This window comes from Leuciscus leuciscus (assembly GCF_965113295.1).
Source record: "Leuciscus leuciscus genome assembly, chromosome: 22".
NCBI lineage: Eukaryota > Metazoa > Chordata > Actinopteri > Cypriniformes > Leuciscidae > Leuciscus > Leuciscus leuciscus.
Genome location: NC_138746.1, coordinates 11,676,832 through 11,691,568, shown reverse-complemented (window position 1 = coordinate 11,691,568; position 14,737 = coordinate 11,676,832). Strand labels below are relative to the sequence as shown.

The 14,737-nt window shown below is 39.1% G+C and overlaps 1 protein-coding gene across 1 annotated transcript in view; it reads right to left on the bottom strand.

Moving 5' to 3' along the window:
- The window catches only part of nrg3a (neuregulin 3a), a 331,337-nt gene extending 323,966 nt beyond the window's left edge, over positions 1–7,371 (bottom strand). Inside the window, exon 1 of the mRNA XM_082154121.1 lies at positions 5,342–7,371. Within this exon, the coding sequence (XP_082010247.1) occupies positions 5,342–6,038 (697 nt within the window). The 5' untranslated portion in view covers positions 6,039–7,371. The remainder of the gene's footprint in view (positions 1–5,341) is intronic.
- Positions 7,372–14,737: the final 7,366 nt, after the last annotated feature.

The window sequence follows — 14,737 nt, the reverse complement described above, 5'->3', positions numbered from 1 at the left end:
TCAGCCGCGAAGCTGAGCTCCACAGAGCGGCTGCACAGAGCGGCTGAAATGATAACGTTAGTGTCTGTCAGCTATTATAATGCATATGACAAAAACAATTGTCTAAATGATGTTGCATATTCCTCAAAAGTTATTGTGATGATATCACTAGTGGACAACATAGTACTATTTCCGTAAATCATAGGCTCTGATATTGCGCAGACTCATTTCAGTGCAACATAATTAGGTCAAAAACTATTTAATATACCGCAAATAGCCTACTAGTTTTTTATGTTTATTTAAAATTCATTTAGGCGGACAACAAGGCTACCAAGTACTGTGCACAGTGCGCAGCTAATTAATTTAACGCTTTTTTTCCTAACATAATTTTCAGTCGATTTTTTGTCGAAAATTTCAGGACTTCAGTCGACCAAGATTTTCTTTGGTCGATTACAGCCCTAGAAATTTTATTTGGATCGAGCTCAATCGGATCGATTAAGGTGTTTACATGAAGGCTTTTCAGTCCGATTGAGCCATCAATCCGATTACTAACAGGTTATTTGGTTGCATGTAAACATAGCCATTGACCAACATAAATGGACAGTTCACCCTGTGAATGAGATTTTTAATTAATCATAACTAATGATGCACAGGCGTCTGGGGTTACCGATGTAGCCAGAGAAGTTATTCTTAAGCATCTTAGGCGGTCAGAATACTAGTATTTCTAGTCTTAGGCATCTGGGTTTACCTGATGTAGTCAGAGTAGTTCATCTTAGGCATCACTAGGAGCTGACTGACAAGACAATGGCCGAAGATTTGGTTTCAAAGAGAAATGTAAAAGCACCCATTTTGCAATATTTTGGATTTAAACCCATGCTAATAGGGAACCTGCAAAAGGTTAGTTGTATTTTTTTAGGTGTCGTGTTTTTCATTAGGAATAATAATAATGAACACGCCATTTTAAGCAATTGCAGGCTAATTTAAAAATGAAAGTAAAATGTGCACGGCCACACAGGCATTCATAACAGGGCGGAGCAGTCACCACTGCCTGTTTTTATAGTCCTCTCCTCCACCTCTATTTATAAAACCCTGCACATTTCTCATCCCTTTCCCTGATAATTTCTCAGCATACCCTTGTCAATTATTCACATGCTCTTCTACATATTGAACATGTTTCCCTTTCTAAGCATTAATATTTAAAGCTTCATCCCTCCTTTAGGAAATCGTAAAAAGATAAATCAAAGTGATATTTTTTTTTAAATAGTCTCAGTGAAATTAAGCTCTAATGGTACTGGAAGGGAGCGCTTTTATGGCTTTCTATTAAAACAGGAAATAGACAGACAAGGCAAATAAATCACCTCATCTTCAAACATAAATTCTGAATGATTTTGTCATTTAAGACAGCATTGATTTAATGTCAGAATCATCAAATGATTCCACTCTCATTTGTATTTTGAGACCAAATAGTGTGACAGTGGAGTAAATGCCCAATACAGTGTGCTAGGTGACATGAACTAATCCTCGCAATCAGCTTGATGTTACAAAACAAAGGAAGAATCAATGGTCATTAAATGGCATTCAGTTGGAACCAGGAATCGTGTCAGCCAGTTTCAACCAAGCTGTTTTCATTTAATGTTACAATTGATTCGGCTTCATAATCGATCACATTGAGATATGGCTTTTATAGTTCATCGTAAAGTGCCTCCAGCACTCATTGCAAATTTGCATTAATCTCTAACTACCTATGCTCATTGTATTAGCTGCTAACAGATCCATGGCAGCAGCAACAGAAGTTACATGTCCTCAACCAAACATAACTAACAGATTCATTAAACTAAATCACAGTCCACTCAATTCACATCAGCCAATCTTGTGGACAGTTATTCTAGGAAAACAAACTGGTCTCTTCATCTGGAAAATCACTGAAATATCTGTTCTTATCTAGCTGTAATATCAAGTATGTCTAGCAGTAATGAGTTTTAAGATAAGCCACAGCTGTGAGCTCTCAAACGCATTTGGATCACAAAAGTTTTAGTTATCTTTTTCTCTGTGCTATTGATAAAGGTAGGCAAGTTTTGCTAGGGGACACAAAGGATTAAGATATCCTCTGTCAGACAACTGAAATGGTAATGAATTACTGCACAACCAAAGTATACGATAAGGACTTGTTCGAAGACTTATGACACCTCCTAAAATCCACAGGTTATTTTTGATTACTGTGAATAGAGGGGGGTCTATATACAGAGAAAAAGCATGGGTCAACAGTAAGTTGTTGTTGTTTTTCAGCAACCTATTTAAGCATATAATTTTATATTTACAAGAGAATATTAATTTCTCCATTATTCTTTACTTCTGACATTTATTCTTTAAAAAAAAGAAATCTACAAATATTTTTCTCCAGAATTTTTACAAAGAAATATACACACACACACAACTAAATAGTATTTATTCACACATAATAACCAAAAATATACGTTATATTTTGTATGGTGTCCTTTGGCCATTGTTGCAGACTTTTCCACAGTCTCTAGGGCCCTATGAAATCAGTTTTATGTTTTTCCCAAATTCAGTTTTATTTTTTCCCCAATGTCATTGTAGTGTCTGTAGTTAAGTATGTATAAAAGATGTATGAAAGGTTCTCAGACATAAACACAATTGAGTAATTTCATGTAAAAATCCACCAAATTTCTGAAACTTTCCCGGATCAGTTATTATTTTATATTTTTCTGAAGAAAGACAAACATCAATGAAGTAGAAAGCCACAATATTAAATGTGATGGATGTATATTTACTGAGTAATTTACTCTGGTCAAAATTACAATGTTCACCTGAGATTTGGAGTCAGATTACAGGGGGGAAAAAAAAATTTTTGACCAAAGTTTGTAGGATATACCTGTAACTCATATTAAAGAAATCTTAATATCCTTTTAGATTATAATTCTTAACAAACTTTTCTTTTTGTTTCTTCATTTTAAAGGCCCAAGAGTAAATTGGTACACATTTTCAATGGTTGCACATTTTAAGAACAAATAATGTTGAAACTAGAAATGTATCTCGCTTATATATATATATATATATATATTATACATTATACATTATACATACATACAACACAATTAAACATTCCTGAGTGCCATAAATAGTATTTTTCCAAAGTTTTTGTGCCTGTAACTGTAAAAGTATCTCTTGTAAAAATCTCAATATCCTTCTATATTCTCAATCTTAATAAATGTATTCTTAATATTTATTTTGTAATCTTCATTTTAAAAGGCCCTATATGGTTAAATTATTGAATTATGTATATTACGTCTAAAATTACAGAATTTTACCCATTTTCAATATAGCTACACCAACAGATATTATTGTAGATATCATCAACCTCTATTCAAAACAATAAACTTAAACGTTTTTTGTCAGGAAGATAGGTAGATGCCATGGCATATTATTTAAAAGCACAATAACTGAACATCTTTGCAATTTCATCCAAAAAAGCATTTAGACAATGGCACTTATTTGAACTTGGCCTAAATGTTGTTGCAACCATGTATGAATAAATGAAAATGCAAATTTAAGAGTAAACTTAAGAGGATTAGTATGGGCTGATTTTTAATGCTTGAGACTTTATTGGTTATTTTGTGTTTCAATAACGTGTCCAAGAATACGATACAAGTTACTTTAAGTGTACTTACCTGCTTTTTATTTATTCATCAACAGAAAAAAAATTGCACCGCGGAAATCATAGGGCCATAAATCTGTGTTGTTATTGACTTCCAAATAGATTCTAGTTGTTCCCAGAGACTTGCTTTTGATGAAACTTTAGTGCGATCTATCTTTTAATCCACTAAATCCCAAATTTGTTCAATAGGATTTAAGTCTAAACTTTGACTTGGCCAACTGTGACTAAAGAGCTTACACATACTGGTGGATTAACCATTAAATTATTTTGGTGATCACCAATACTTTTAGTTCAGGGTAGCTGTGGCACAAATCTTACATTGGGTGGTGGTCTTATTAGCACTTATATATGAACCACTTAGAAATTCTCGGCACAGTTGGCTAACCGCCCTGAACCTTGCTAGTAGAAGGTTCAGCGGGTATAGTGATGTCGCAGCTAAGGATTTGTCACTTGCCTTTTGCCTGGCTACCAGTTTCTCTGTAGCTGACTAAGCGCACAATTTGAGCGACATAAACACAAATTAACAAAAAAATGTAAAGAAATATCCAATCATCTTCTATTAACACAGTTGCAATTTACATCTTATATTGTCTGTAAACTTTTGCGTTACAAAGGCAAAGACTGGCACATTTACATTACATCCTAAAGATCTCCGTTATCAGCACCACAGTGATCAATTAAATCAAATCCGTGCTGGCTGGCCCGGATCAGCACAGAATGGAACGGTTTAAGCAAAGAAAATGGTTTGGCCTGACAGTGGAAAAAGAGTTGTTGTAATCCTTATGACAAGTATTCAAACTACCTAAATGTCACTGTGAACAGGCTGTCCACTGTATGCAAATTAATGTGATCATTAATTGTGAATGCATCTGTATCTGGGCATTCTGATGACCACAGTTTAGCCACTATAATCCCACACCGCAATCACATATGGACAGCATATCTTGGTGTCAGGTAATAAATATACTGTTAGCAGGTGCGAGCAATCAGGCATGATGATGCAATCAATTTCTGCGATATAAAATTTAAATTTCACTGATATTACGCTGAGACGTAACATTAGCACACAATCCAGTTTTCTTATTTTCAGAGGCTCCTGTAGTTTTCAAATGAACAAAATGTGCCGTTTAATATTTGTCAATTCTATAAATTTAAGCAAAGTATAGCTCCATCATTAGACCTATTGCTTGCAGCTCTTCAAGTAACCAAATATAAAGATAGAATCAGCAAACGCAGAGCTAAAGAAAACATATTCTGAGGTTCCCTACAGTAACTGACATCCTGATACAAGCTTTTTCATGTGCTGCGGCCAGTGAAAAATTATAAAATAAGAAACAAACCTTTTTTACACTATTATACCAATGAAATTCTCTTCATATTTCTTGATTCAATATATCACATTTTGAAACACAGGGAGTGGCCAGAGTCGCTGCTTGTCATTAGTGTTTCTGCCGCTCCCTGGCGACATGATAGACAGGACTGTATGCGGCCACGAGTCTGTCATGCTTCGCTTCTGGGATGTCATTAACACAATATACATGTGCTAACAGTACCATGCAAAACTGCAATCTGCAAAGCAAGTCAACAAAGACTGTCTGATCACCAATATTCCCCAACAGCAGTAGAACTGCACAGCTCTTGCACTAGCAAAACCAGCAAGAACTGATAATAAAGTATCAAACTTACGTGTCTTGCGGCTGACATGGGTTCGACCAGGCGTGGTCACATGCCTCTCGGATGACTGCTCTCTGGTCCACATTTGGGTGGAGTCGTTTAGGACTGCTGGGTTGGCGGGAGAGGGGCTAGATGTGGACGTATGGACAGTAGACGTGGTGGTAGAGACCACGGTGGTCGTAAAGGTGGGATTACGTGGGACAAAGCGAGTAGAGGGGCTCTTCTGTGTCACCTGACTGCCGGATGCCCCACTACCTCTAGGAGGAATGTTTGGAGGAGTTCCCGTTCGAGTCCTGCTCTGCACCACTGAGGTGACGGTGGGGCTGACTGAGCTGACACCACCAATAGTGGTTGTAGTGGTGGTGGTGTCAGATCCCTTAGGAAAAGTGCTAGGCTTGGACAGAAAGATGGGGTCCTGGCCAATACCCTTGGCGTCCACCAAGTCTGTGGGCACATAGTCCCGCACAGAACCCACTACGATCCATTTCAGCAGCATGAGACTGAGCCCCAGGCCTATGAAGCCAATGAGAAGTGGAACCACACAGAGCCAGGTCTGTTGGCGGGGCCAAAGGGCACAGGTCCCACACCTTAAAATGCCACCACGCACAGGGGCCTGGGCTTGTTCACGTCCACCGGAGCCGCCTCTCCCATCGGGCTCCTCCAGTACCATAGCCCCCGAGTTGTTCACGGTTCCCGAGCTGTCACTCATCTCGCCTGTGGCACACTAAGGGTTAACCCCAAGGCCGAGAGCACGGCAGACATGGATAGCACAAGGTGAAATTCCGGCCAGAAGTGCCAGACATTGGAAAAAAACGGAAAGTAAGACAACCGCAAGAACAAATAATTATGAACAGAAAAGAACAGAAATAATTATGAACACATCAAGGCAGACAAATCACAACCACACACTGCCACACACTAATACACATACACACACTCACAATCAAACAAACACATACACCCAATAGAATTCCGGAGGTGGAAATATCAGCGGTTGCAGAATCCAGCAAAAAGACAGTCCTTTAGTCAAGTTCCACCATAACGACCAGACGACTTCCAGCTCGCCACAAGATCACCAAAACAGTACAAATGTTAAATAAAGGTGCCGAGCAAAGAAGGTGGAAGGAAAGGGAGGAGTGAAATCATCTGCATGTCTCCGAGCACCAGCCGTTGCAGCAGCACTCTCTGTCGTCAGATTATCAAATCCCTCTTTTTGCAGATGACACCACGGTAAGATTTATCCTCTGATCTTGTCACTCCATGCATTGCAATATTTAAAGGTGGAGTTCAGTAAAAGTTAAACACTGACTCATATTTTTCCTGTTTCATTCACACCAATTCCTTTTTCAAGGTCTCGATCTGACTTGTATTTGAGCGCTGAGTCAGCTATACATATCCCAGGAAGCTGGTTCCCTCACGCAGGAGGACTCACCGTTGACCATGAAGCAATAATGTCCCCTTTTCCACAAGCAAAGCTCCTGATGAATTATAGCATCCTTAAGGGAGCAAGGGACCTGCAGCACGAACCCAGTACGTGCAAGCTGAGCAATAAACCCGGTCGAGGAGGCAGTAGCATGTGCAGAGTTGTCCTGGAGGAGACGGTGGATGATTAAATCCGTTAGCAGTGCAAATCCGTTCTGAACAGTGCCTGATGAGCGACCCACTGCCGTAGAGTGAGCCGCTGATATCGTGCAAAGCAGTGGGCATACGCTCAGCCTCTATCTACATTCCTCCACTGAGAGCGCGCAAGAGAGAATGAGAGAGAGAGAGGAGCAGCGCGATGAGGGGAGGGAGCGAGGGAGGGAGGGAGGGAGGAGTGAGCTTGTTCGAAGACGGACAGAAAAAGAAAAAGAGAAGGGTTAAAAAAAGACAGTATGCAGGTTTTACATGAGACAACATTCATCCTTTCCTCATTACGGTTGTATTTGTTTTGCCTGTCTGTTGTTCCCTCCTAGGGCTCCCATGTCTAAAGAGTCCGGACTAGCGTGTGTTCCCGCTCTAATCTCCTGTGGGATTTTAACATGGCTCAAGCCTACGACACTGCAGCCAGACACATACACAGACAGCCTTCTACTCTCCCCTACTGCTGATGCCAGGAAAGAGAAAGGGAGAGAGAGAGAGAGAGAGAGAGATGCGCGATGAGAGAGAGAGAGGGGAGGCACTGCACCTGCTCTCTTCACAAGAACATTCCCCACCCCTTTAGAGAGAGAGAGAGAGAGAGAGAGAGAGAGGGAGGGAGGGGAGAAACAATGAGAGATAAGTACAAGAGTTGAGAAAGCATTCACAGCAGGATGAGATAGAAAATGAGAGAAGCAGAGGGCAAGAGAGAGAAAGACAAGATACGGGAAAGAAATAAAGAGATCCGTGTCAGTGCTCTGCAGTATTAGCAGAAAAGAGATTACTGACTGCTGTAAACAAAGTGAGTCTCAGCATCTCTCTTTCAGGACTGTCAATCATGCAACCAGCCCCTCCTCATGTCTAAGATACTGTGACAACTGGAAGAGGGAGAGAAAACGAGTTCAATTAATGGATGGTAAGAATTAGGAGTTGTGTACAGTGTCTATTTGGTATTTTTAGAATAGGCTGTAGTGCAACAATAAAGCGTAGTAATTAGATGGAGTGGATAACACTTTAATATTTAAAGACAACAGAGATTCTGGATTGTTTCCTGCTGGTTCGAACTCATTTTAAAGGTGTACTCCATATTTTCTTGTTTAAGTTGTGCTGGCTGATATGGCAGCCCTCTTGGACTTATACTGACACCTAGCGGGTGCAGATGTATCATCCCGCAAAAGCAAAAGTTTTTAAGTTACCAACACAACTGTACAAATATGCCATTTCCCATGAGCCATAATTCATTCCACAAGGGTTACTGAAATCGATCAACAACAACTTGAGTGAGACGCATCATTCCATTTATTATTATTATTATTATTATTATTATTACTACTACTACTGCTACTACTACTACTACTACTACTACTACTACTACTACTACTACTATAGACAAATGTTAGTCACATATGACCAAAAAAATTCAATGCTGACAGCAGAACCAAGAAAATTTGTAAAAGTAAAACTATTTATTACATATATTTATATACTGTAACGTATTTAGCTTATATAGTAATTATAAACTAATATATAATCTTACCTTGGCAGTTAAAAAAACGAAATGGTCTTGGTGAGTAATAGCGCCATCATGCTTTGTCAACACAATGTAGGCCTATACAATTGTGATTGACTGTAATCTGCTGAGGTTGGAAGTGGGAAAATTTCAACTCCTGTATTCCTATATACAACTTCATCTGGAACATGACAGTAGCATTCTGGTGTTCAAGTGATTTTATAAGGAGTCTTCAGCTCATCTGAGTAAACTTGACCTTAAGACCTTAAGCATGTGTGTTAAGTAGAAATCACAGAGTGCACCTTTAAAAAGCACCTGATTGTACTGTTGCAACACAGATGACCTGGATCTAACATCCAATAAATCCAATCCATTTGAGACCAAAAAAAAAGTCCTCCAGCAAATAATCCCAAAAATGCATTACAAATTAAAGGTACCAAAAACGCACACAAAAAAAATAAAAATAAAAATGTAATTATCAGAGCCCTATATTATTTTCTTTCTTTTGTGAAATACAAAAGGATATGTTAAGCAGACAAACGAACACGGCAAGTTTGATTATTATAATATAGCACACGACTAACTTTATAATAAATGTATTGTTCATTTTGCACTTTTTTTAAGCTTTCCAGTGTTAATCATCCTACCTTAATCACAGTCCTGGTTTTAATTTTCCTGGTTTAATAAATTGCTTTTGCGTTCTGCTTAGCATATTTTGTGTTTCTTGTAAGAAAGAAAATAATGCCAGACTGAATTGACATTGTTCTGAGCAAATTAAGAAAGAGAGAACACAAAACACCTTTGTCCATTTAGTGAACACATTTACACATATCTATATTTAAATGACATTTGCAAGTGGTGTGAAATGAGGTGCCCTTGATAATTTAAAAAAATTTTATACCACTGCCATAAACTCAGTACAAGAAGCTGCAGAGAGATCAGACTTCACTATACATGCATCCATTACACTATAGGTACAACCTGACAGCATAAGATAATGACTGCCTTTCACAACCTCGAGAAAGAAACATTACCCCTTTTATGTTTGCCTTACAGTGACAAAACTGTCACATATACTGTACAGAAACTAACACAACTTTACATCATGACTATACAATCTGTGTGAAATGGTCTGAGCAACACAGATATTACATTTCTGTGCAATTAACATAGCTGGATGATTAAACCCAGACCACAAAAATGCAGCTCAAACCACAATCTCGCACTGACGAAAAGTTGTGGTTTTAAGAACTAATGTTATGTGAAAAGTAAATCTAAATCTTACCTTGAAATTCTGAAGTAATTTCAAGTTAACGAAATATTTGTCTCAGGTCACCGTTAGAATGTCTACTGAAGGCTAATTAGCACAAACATTGGTGTAGTGTTTGCATACTGAGAATTACGCAGTGCTTCTTGTTATATTTTATATTTCTCCTCCTTCAGCCAGCTATCATTTAAACTCTGTCATTGAAATTTCTTAGGGCGGTTAGTGGGTGTTCATTTTGGACCCTGTGTGTGGTACAATGTGATCACATAACATCAAAGCAGGACAGCAGCTTACTAATTTTATTTATCCATCCTTGCTCTAACATACTATATTCCCTTAAGATTATCCTGCTAAAGGCTTTGCTTCTGCTCAGTGAAGACGCTTTATTCTGTAGTCCACGCTTGACTGGTGAGCGTAGCTCCAAATGAATGTTTTCTCAACCAGCATGTATCTCTAAGCTAATGCTACTCATTAAATGACTGACAGAGATGTGTGTGTTTCTACCTGTCTGATTTAGGATGCATCAAACTGCCAGTTCACATCAAATCAATGATTAGACCACTCCTGCCGAGGGCCACATGCATCCCCATGCATATGAGTATGTGCGCCCACACATACACAAACACTCTACATCTCCCTCTCTTATGTCACACATCTACACTTTATCCTTCCACTAAACCCCATTTCCAGACTTTCTTGTTCCATGTTATAAACCCCAAAGCCGTACGCCTACATAGTCCTGTTCCTAAGACTGAGGAGAAAGCACTTTGTCTGTCAGGCACTCCTGAGAGGCTTTAAAAGCCAATGCCTCCCTGTCCGAAGGAAATACGAAGAAACAAACACATATGCGTGCCATCCGAGCAGAAAGCACTAAAATTAAGAATATGACAGGAAAATTCCCACTATTCAAAGAACTATTTATATTATATTATATATATATATATATATATATAGCAGTTGAAAGTTACTTTCTCCATGAACGTCTTGATGATCCAGTAAATGGTTCTTTCAGGTGCAATATTCTCTGCAGCAATGTCCTTGCATATATAGTACTGTGCAAAAGTCTTAGGCATGTTAATACTCTCTGCATCTTGACTCTCTGCATATTGAAAGTTCCTTCCAATAAAAACTTATAAAAACAATAAAACTTATGAAATGCTAATCATTCAGTGTGTTTACATGCACCCTCATAATGCGATCATAATGGGATTTTGGCAATATTGCGATTAAACTTTACCTCATGTACTGTAAATGCATTACTATCAAATGAATGCGATTAAGCCAAAATCGTATATTCGCATTAAACTATGTGGCGTAAACTGGAGTGAACAATTATGTTAGTGTCATGTAAACATCTAACTGCGATTAAAGGGATACTTCACCTCTGGAAAGATGAATGTGTATTTAAAATAGGTCATTTATGTAGAAGAAATGTGAAATTATTTTTGAATTTGGAGCTTTCTAGACTGAGAAAAGCCAGAAAATGTATTTTTGGCTTATGTGGATGAAAGAAAACAACTCCCAGAATGCACTTGCTTCACTGCCCTAGGAAGGCCACTCCCAAGCCACGCCTACCGGTAAGAGAGCGCAGTTGAAAACAAAGCTAGGCTACTAGTGAGTCTCCGTGACGAGTTTGCCCGGGATTTCGCCCAAAACGTCCGGGATTCGGCTTTTGCGTTCTACAGTCGCCATTCATTATGTTAACTGTGGCGAGCAAGACGAGGCTGAGGGCCGCGGGAGAACGGCGCGAGGCCGGTGACGCGATTACTGATGAGCCAGTCTCGTATCTCTCACGGAGGAGCGGGAATTTTCTTAGCAATGTTAAAACGCACATCGACCGATCACTTGTTTAGCGTTCATGTAAACACTACATACAGATTCACCAATCGGAATGAATTCAGTTAGATTGAAACAAAAGGTGTGCATGTAAACAATGAATGGCGACTGCAGAAAGCAAAAGCCGAATCCCGGACCTTTTGGACGATCTCGACGGCCGGACATGTCCGGGAAAAAGAGGATGGTAACCCCTACTACTCAGCTTTCTCCTACTACTCAGTTTTCTCCACAGAACAAGAGCCTGCTAGCTTAGCTTCCAAAGAAAGATGGCTGATACTATGTGTACCAGGGATGGAAATTAACTTTTTTGTCCACCGGCCACTGTGGCTGGTGGATTTCAAAATCTACCAGCCACTCAATGTTTTTACCAGCCACTTTCTTGTTTTTAACCGACAATGTAACTGCATGTGAAAATTAATAGTACAAGATCTACAATACTTAAAGGGATACTCCACTTTAAAATGAAAATTCTGTCATCATATACTCACCCTCATGTTGTTTGAAACCTGTATGAATTTCTTTCTTCTGCTGAACAGAAAGGAAGATATTTAGAAGAATGTCAGTAACCAGAAAGTTTCTGGTCTCATTGACTTCCATAGTAGGAAAAAATATATACTATGGAAGTCAATGAGACCAGAAACTGTCTGTTTACTGATATTTTTCTCAATATCTTCCTTTCTGTTCAGCAGAAGAAAGAAATTCATAAAGGATTGAAACAACATGAGGGTGAGTATATGATGACAGAATTTTCATTTTAAAGTGGAGTATCCCTTTAAGCAGTTTATTTAATCTCAAGTCTCAATGAAATACTGACATTTTCTCTTTCTCTCTTATACACGCTTTCTCTCTTATATATATTTCTCTTTTTTACCTGGATGTGGCATTTGGATGATTCGTGGTATTTTATGGCTTCCAGTTTTACGTTTTTAGTCCCAAAAATGAAACTAATAGGCCCTGTTTACACGAGAACGCTCGCGGGTGAAAACGTAAAAATATTTGATCAGATGTGCCTTTCGTTTAGACGGCGACGGCGTTTTTGGGGCTTAAAAACGCAAAAAAGTGAAACCATCCTCCAGAGTGGAAATCTTAAAAACGCTCCACCGTCGCGTCGGTGCGTTCACACCGGACGCGCGAGTGATTTCAATGTTAAGTCAATGCAAAGATGTTTTCTCTGCAGACCTCTTAACCAGCTCTTAACGCCTGCGATGTAACGCCACATTTTCTTTGAAGGTGTCCTCCTCTAAAAGTGTCCGCCGTCCGTGTGAAACAGTATGCTATTTTTATTTACCCGCCACGGTGGCCGGTAGGTGAAGCGAGTTTACCCGCCACAACACAAAATCACCCGCATTTGGCTGGTGGCGGGTGCTAATTTCCATCCCTGATGTGTACATTCTGTGAGTGAGATCCTACCTCCTATGGGCGGGTTGAAAACATGCGGGACAGCCCCTCCTACTGGCTGTAGTCTTTAGCCTCTGGCCAAAAAATCCTCCGATGATGCAAAATGATGATTTTTGCGTCATCGGAGGATTTTTTCCAGACAAAAAATACATAAATCTCTCATCTCAGGGGGATATGAGGGTGGAAAGCACGGTAATTCGAAAATACTACAGGTTTTCTACTAATACAAAGCTTAATGCTAAATCCTGAAGTATCCCTTTAAGACCTTAATCAGATTTTTAGAAAAAATTGTATTATTGGTGCACATGTAAACGTAGTCAATGTTTCCCAGTATGCATGTATGCATACTGGGAAATGCATACATGCATAATTCATTTGTATGTAAGATTGTATGAAATACATAATATTGTATGTAAGATTAGGCTGGGGGGGGGGGGGGGGGGGGGTGCTCGACCCCCCCAATTAACCCATTTATTTCTTCTAAAGAACACGCACACAAAAAGAAGAACATTGCGGCACCACAAACAGCATTGGAAGTGTTGGGGTGATCACTTTCTTCAAATATCTATAGGAAACATTCACAACATCTTGCTTCACACAAAATGCTGCTGTTGCAAATTTGATCAATATTATTCAATGTTATGTCATGACACCAGAACAAAAAGCAGAGATTTCTTCAGAGGTAGTAGCCTAAGTATACACAAAAGGATAAGCAGATATCACTGGCGGAGAGATCACAAACCCAAATGCATTTGGGCCAAGAGAGATCCCTGATTATTTCCATACATCGTAGATAACGTAACTCTCATCTGTCCAGATGAGTGAGGGAATGTGTTATGGTGGAGGTGATTAGGCTGAGAATGAATGTGAAGAGGTCACAGATGGAAGATCACACAGTGAAGATGAAGGATTCGAGCAAGTCGACAGAGCTTTAAAAAGGTCATTCATCCAATATTGTGACATTTTCTGCTACAGAATGACGAAACATTACAAAGGTGGCAGAGAGAAAGACATGATCCGGTCAGGGAAATTAATAACGAAAAACAAGACAAAAAAACAACACGACGCAAGAAGCAGGTCAGAAGGTTAACACAATGCCATGACTGCTAAATGCATACAGATTCAGACCAAATGAAACCAGTCAACTAAAGGTCAGCAACTGTGCATCAAGAAAACAATATTTTTTGACCACACTAGCCTTCAGGTTCTGTCGAACAGATAACCAAACACACTTCTCCATTTAGAGTGGTGACAGTAATCGACAGGCTGTAAATGAGCAAAGTCTTTTCATCAGGGTGTTTTCAAAACAGTAGCCCTGAGGGGACAAGGTCCTAATGACTGGAGAACTCCCACAGCAACTAGGATGGATGAATGATGGCATGTGAGAGGGACCATTGAAGACATGGAATACATTTGTTGGGTTTCCACTGATCAACATTAAACTACAATATAATGGTGATCTTGATGTGATGTGGCTTTCTTTTTTCTCACAAATAAAAGTGACCTTGAGGGTGAATAAGGGCAAAAGTATGGGGCAATCACAGGGACAGTGTTGAGCCGTATCTTAAAGGTATCAGAATTTTGTTGCGACCAGCGATGATTACAAGTAGCACTTTTATCGGTCACTTGGTTTATAGTTAGTTAGTTAGTTAGTATACTTATTGTCCTTTATTAGGAAATTTGTCATGGGCTCAAAGCTGCAGTAGTACACAACATACATACACACACAACCAAAAAGAAAGAAGGGAAGAAAAAAACATATTAATAGATACAGGAATAA